This window comes from Mercenaria mercenaria, chromosome 4 (genome assembly GCF_021730395.1).
Source record: "Mercenaria mercenaria strain notata chromosome 4, MADL_Memer_1, whole genome shotgun sequence".
In the NCBI taxonomy this organism is placed as follows: Eukaryota; Metazoa; Mollusca; class Bivalvia; order Venerida; family Veneridae; genus Mercenaria; species Mercenaria mercenaria.
Genome location: NC_069364.1, coordinates 94,131,913 through 94,138,774, shown reverse-complemented (window position 1 = coordinate 94,138,774; position 6,862 = coordinate 94,131,913). Strand labels below are relative to the sequence as shown.

Here is a 6,862-nt window from a genome sequence, read left to right as displayed (position 1 = left end):
TTAACTTCATGCAAAAAGTCCGTATAACCCATTGTAATATCTATAAGTTTTCATTACAATATAAAGGAATTCAGTTGTATTCCGTTAGAAAAGCATAACAGTTCACTATAACATTTCTTTGGCATTATACTGGCATTATACTTTCTCTAAAAATAAGTTTGAAATTATAAACCATGTATAAACCAAATTACTTACTATATTATGTATTCTGTTTTGAGGGGAGACTTAATTCTTGAGTAAATATGAAAAATCAACAAAACTAACATTGTGATACGATACATACATTCTAAATATCAAACATTATACAAAGAAATTATAGTAATAATATAGGAATCGTGCCTTTAATATTTTTAGTATCTCTTTATGCAAAGAAATTATAACAGTATTACTTTATAGATCTTTTCTTTATGGATTATGACCAGGAATTTAAATTATACTTATTTGCTTACTAGATAGATATCGAATTCAAGAAAAATTAACGACAGAGAATGTCACTAGATTGAAGATAGATTCTAAATGTTAGTGACATCGAATGAAAGAAACAATAATTGTGATTTGTTTAAAATTGTTTTTCGAAATTAAACGTAGTATAATCAATCAGCCATATTACAATTACTATACTTTCATAATATTTGCAATTATTGAAATCGTGCCAATTAAACGGAAATAATGTTATTTCTGAAAATAAAAGCAACGGACATGCTATTTCAAGAATAGCATTTTTATTATCTCACATATTTATAACAAAACGATTTATTCTGACTAAAATCTTTGACTTATTAATAATCTCTCTTTTTGATACCATGCCCATCTGATATGTCCTTGATTTAAAACATCAAACATGTCTATACATAAATATCTTTCGAGCGCTACTTTCGTAAATAATGCCACATAGCTACTGGTTTTCGTAATGACGTCATCATTTGATTCCAATGAGACAGTTCTGTACCGGAAGTGTTAGCACCCACAATCACATGACCTAAAGATGGCGTTCGGTTGTCTGGAAGAAGTTCGGCTACTGTTATCCGCAACTGTACAGTCTGCAAATAAATGGTACCTTTCCGTGTCATACGTTTCAATTCTTTTTATTTTCTTTCTTTCGTAAACATATAGTGCTACTCATTCAATGACTCGCCAGTAATATTTTGCTGCAAACTCTGTTTAATCATTTAATAGAATGGTAAACATCAGAACATTTTAGACCGCGGCATTAAAAGTGCCAAATGTTCCAACTGTTCATGGATAACGCACATTCCTCTTGATTATTAATTTTATCTAAAACGAGGTGCAGGTGAACATTTTTCTGCATTTTGACGCTTTTGCTTGCTTGCTGGTAAACCACTTGAGAGCAAAGTATAACTATAGTGCTACATTGCAATGCTGTCTAAAATACACTTTTCTTATTACAGGTGTCAAAAATGTGAATTGCAAATGTATTTAGTACGTCAGAAAGCGGAAAAGTTACACTTTTTTGTTCTCAAAAGCTTTTATTGCTGTAACTGCCGTAACACTGAATTACAAAACATGAATTTAGTAATCTACATCAGTCAACACGATTGTATCCCGCTGGCATATCCCGTTCGGAAGTGAAGAGGAAGTTCTGTTAAACTTAACCGTTAATGCAGATATACTAGTCCAAGTTATTATCAGTAAATGATTGTTGGGAGTAACCCCGTAGAAGTAGAAGAACTACTAGGAAAACTAGCATATGCTAATAAACTTTAGGGAATGGTGGTTAAAATACTGGAAATCTGGTTGGAAAGGTTCATCGACTAACCGGAAATGCTGGTATACTTACCGGAAGTGCTGATGCAGGAACCGAGAATATCATGGCTTCATTAAATATTGGGTTTCGTTCGCCTCGTTTCACTGTTGTTTTCTTCTTGTTGACCTTCTTGCCGTTTTGTAACAAGTAAACCTTAACAAAAGGATCTGAAACGACAGGTTACAGTAAATATTGATTACGTTGCTGATGCGTTACCTTTACACGTGGCACGACAATAAATATTGCTATACGATCTGTACAGAAATATAAAAAAAGTTGTTATATAAAATTTAGTCCATGTCAAAAAGAAGTTATTGGCATTATGTTTATGAATGATATTTCAACAACAGCATAAACACGCAGAGAAATGTTAATGTCATGTATCTTCTTAGGGAGATAATGTGTTTGACACGTGTACCAAAAACTGGTATTAACACACGTGCAATGAGACATTTTTCGATTTTTAAAATTCCTCAGTTTTCTCTGAAAATACTACAACAACGAAATGCCATGTACATATCCAGTAAGTAATTAAAACAGCTACTGACATCATGAAAATGCCATTTTAACCGGGGAATAATGAAGATAATTCTTGGAAATGCCGTTTGATTAGTTATTTACTATCATACTTCCTGCAGTTGTTGCAGAAATCTTTGCCAACATGCTTATAGAGTACAAACGTTTTATCACATTCAATCTTTTGTTAAAAGTATATTTAGACAGTGAAATAAAATGTGTCTATTAAGGTGTGATTTTAGTTAAATGAGTATATTCAAGCGTACACCTACTGAGTCTTTGGGAAATAATGCCATAGCCAAGCGTCCTTTATTGACGTAAAGATACATAATTATGTTCTACTAGTAGATAAGACTGAATTCCCTTTGCATATATAAGGTTGATACCGTTCTTGACAACAATTGTTAAAATGACTACAATTTTTGTCATGCCAGGAAAGAAGCTTATAAAATTAATCGATTTTTGTTTATTCCCAAGAACAACTTCTACAATTTACATTCATCATGTTTGAACAAAAATCGTATGTCGGGAAATAACCTCTGTATCAGGTTATGTGAGTTGTTACCTCAAGAAGGAAAATAGTTGTTCTTAACATATTAATAAAATTCTGAACTTTGACATTGTCTGTTTTGATATATTACACATTTATAATACCATTTACCTCCCGTGTCTTTGGCATCAGACCATCGTAGATTGCGAGCTTTTACTATGACAATAGTCAGCCGTTCTGCAGTGGGTAGGTAACTCAATGAGAACATAATATCACCGAACTCTGTTGGCTTCTGTAATACAAAGAACAACAGGAAAAATATATTTTCTTTTCACATTCAGGAAATTATTACGTAACATGAACCATTTGAAGGTCTAAATTGCTCGACAGAGGAGGAAAACAGAGCGGTTCTACACTGTAAAATCATTGTGACGTCTTCGTTAACACTTGCCCTTGTCACAGCTTCAGATTTTGACATTTCTGTACAATGTTTACTACTGACTTTGTCCAATTGCTCTTGTAGAAGAAGATATAGCTTATGTATGCAAACTTACTTAAAAATCTGTGTAAGAATAGCAAATATGAGACTGGGTTCTATTTTGTATTTTAGAGACTAAGATATGAACGAATATGGGCCCAAATGACAATAATGCTCATTTTATTAAATTTAGTGTGACAACTGGGAAGGGTCAACAGTCGTATGTTCGAAAAACTTGTCGCCTGGCCATTTTGCTTTAACACACGTATAAGTTGAATTTTTCATACACTTCTTAGCTTGTCATTTTTCCACTGAATTAAATATGAATTACTATTGATATTTGAAGCAATAAAACAGGATTTAGCCAAACTTTCCAGTCATTAGAATATTGTAGAATGTCGGCGCATTTTCAGTGGCGCTCTCTTTCTCTCTGTGTTTGAATAATGCCGGTGCTTTGTCTGTGTTTCAAATTGATTTATTTGAAAAAGAACGATGTTTGTTGTCACGTCATCATAAGACATAAGGTTAAAGATATTATGCAGAATAACACACAGAGGTTCTTCAAGGAAACATTAGGTAATTTAAATGTACGTTGAACGTGCTTAACACGGTATCGTCCTCGTGCTGTCTTATGTTTTTGGAGCCCTAAATGGGATTTTGAAAGGTGGTAAGGCGCGGAAATATTGTACACATGTGTTGATAACAAGGCAATACTAGAAGCAAATGGTTTGCAATAGATGCACTGCGAGCTATTAACAACTGAATTTTCAAAGAGCTAGATTTAAGACGCAGACGGCCATAAAGGCCAAGTCCTAATCTGGGGATCCGCACAGTTGCCTCCTAGAACATTTGCCCCCCTCACCCCCAACGAAAAAGTAGACTGCTGGTCATGGTAGATAGAACATTTGCCCCCAGTGCTTATTTCTGAAACGGACATTTGCACCCCACCCCAATAAGGTTGTCTCTAAATGGTTGTTAAGGAACTCAGTAGAAGATAATTTTCATATTGCAGGTAACATTATATGATTATTTTTCACAATTTTGTTGTAGATAATTGCCAAATAAACCAGTTTGAGCGTTAAAAAGATTGCACAAATTAAAAAATTATAATGTTGTTATGAGCACTTTTATAACTCAATAATAAGCTATTATTTCCCTTTACAAATGAATTTAATTAACGTATTCATCAATGTTTTATTAACCGAACACATCTTTGGACTGAAATACTTGTGATAATAAAAGAACAAAGACATAGAATTTATATCTACTGGTATATAGGACAAAAAATCAAAAATGTCCTATTTACCTTTTCAACTGGGGAGTCCATTTTTCAAGGGCGTGTGTTTGTGTGCGGGGGGTGTCGGTGGGGGTGGTGGGGGGAGATAACCTACGACCCCTAATCTGCTCCTAATAAGAAATTGACATCAATACGTTTATGTTCAAGTGCATGTTTAATAGGAACAGAGTTTATTGTTAATTTTAGATGGACTGGTTTTATTATCAGGGATACTGTTTTATTTGGGTTAAAGTCTATCAATCATATTTTGCCCATGTGTGTACTTTTTGAAAGTCGTTGTTCAGAGTAGAGAGGAGAGTTTCAACTCTTAAATATAGACTAGAGATTAGTGCATTTCATACGCTCCTGTAAAATGTCTAAATGTTACAAAATGAAATCTTATGTTATCCCACTACAATATCTTAGTTTATATCTCTTCAATAGACAGGAATATTTTACAATATATATATGCGATGTTATTGACTATTTTACGGTTTTGATACAATTAGTGATGACTACAACATGTATTATGAAGTTAGCAAACAAACGGTCGCTTTACAGTCTCCACCATTAATTATGATCATAAACACTTCAAAAGCTTTAGATATGGACCAATCTTAAATACTCACATCGTCTATATCTCTGAGATTAAGCCACATTTTGATTGGATTCCTGAGATCAACGTCACCAATACGAAGTTCCGTTTCTCCTATAACTTTATGGCGTTGATATTTGTCTATAGCGAACAGCTGGAATTGTAATGTCTTTTCGTCTAGCACTTCCGGGTTAAAGTTGAACAGGAAGCGTTCTTTGTAGACGGGATCCGTCGTGTTACGTTGAATCTGACAATAGAAATGGCGATTTATATCAATATGAATGTAAAGTAGAAAACAAAATGTTAAATACGGACATGCATTGTTAAAAACACTTAAACATTCAATAACTGAAGGTAGGGAGAAAGAGGTTTTTTCGGTGCCTTAGCACCGTTATAAATTGATTGATGAAATAATAATAGCAAAAGTGTAATAAAGTCATATTATACCTTTGTCTGAAATTTAGAATCTGAATCTGGAAGTATAATTCCTCGAATATATGTATCTAAGGTTCCGGTATACTGGTTGGCTGTTAAATCTCGAGCTTGTATAATGCTCACAACAAGTTCGGATACCTCTCTGAAACGAAAAAAGAATACAACTGTTGAGACTTGAACCTGTGCTATTTGGTTTCCAAGGTGTTGCACTTTTCATTACTTCCAATGAACTGATTCAATCAAACAAAATCTGGTGTTATTTTGGCCTCGTTGCATTCTCTTCTTCCAGGCGGCAACATCTATAGTCTTTAAGTGACATGTGACGACGTTTTTAGACTCAGTGTGGCCATTTTTTTTTTGCTGTTTGTGATCATGAAGTTTATTTAAGGTTCTTGCATTTGCGTATCATCATGGGAACCTATCGTAGAAGGTCATTTTTATTGAGCAACCTTTCACCTTTCGTTCGTTTGCCGTTTAAATTACAGTGTAAAGTATACGTTCTCATGAAACAAAGTGTTCTACAATGCGACTATTGTATAAACATTAAAAAAAGATGGAGTTTTATTTTCTCTCTTATTTTCTAGGATAAAGGCGTAAATCAGATGGAGACATTCGTCCTCACACAAAGGCATTATTACAGAGCAAATGATATTTCTAGAAAGAGGAACAAAAATGTATGGCAATTTCGCACATTTATCGCCCTGGTAGATTCTAACGACAAAAATAAATCTGTAATTAGATACACATTAAGCAAACATTATCCGCACGCGAATAGAAAATACAGAGCAACTTTATATGTAACCGTCGTACTCTTTAAAAGTGGTATGGAAATAAAGCAATCAAATTGCCTAGAAAAAAAGAAATGACTTTAAGTCAGGAGAGAATAAATTTAATTTGCGAACAAAATTGCTGTTTTGGGTTACCCACGCAACTCTTTCCTCATAAACATAATCCGCAGCTGTCGTGTAAGGTTATAAAGCATTTATATAACCTAAAAGATAACTCGGGGAAACGTATGTAAAGTTTTTATCTGTCATTGTCTACGTGTGCTGTTAAAATATATGGATACATAATTACTGACTTTCCAGCTCATCAGCGTTGTAGAAATGATATATTAACTCATAGACAGATGGTAGTGCTGTAATATATACTATCCATGATCAATTTCCCCCTACATGGTTAAAGTAGGCGTAGTATTAATATCTTCTTCAAGAATGAGGGACTTTGTAAAAACGTATTCTCGACTTTCTTCGGCATGATGTTCTTTCTATATATAACATGTTCTTTATGTTCAATTTTTAAAGGCG

General features: G+C 33.7%; 1 protein-coding gene across 1 annotated transcript; it reads right to left on the bottom strand.

Moving 5' to 3' along the window:
- Positions 1-657: 657 nt before the first annotated feature.
- On the bottom strand, positions 658-6,504 carry LOC123552466 (synaptotagmin-12-like). The gene is made up of 6 exons (XM_053542344.1): positions 6,479-6,504; positions 5,568-5,697; positions 5,155-5,367; positions 2,943-3,063; positions 1,799-1,932; positions 658-1,040 (listed from the first exon to the last, which is right to left on the bottom strand). The coding sequence occupies exons 1-6, from the start codon at positions 6,502-6,504 to the stop codon at positions 870-872; spliced, it is 795 nt and encodes a 264-aa protein (XP_053398319.1). The 3' UTR covers positions 658-869.
- Between the last annotated feature and the right edge of the window lie 358 nt (positions 6,505-6,862).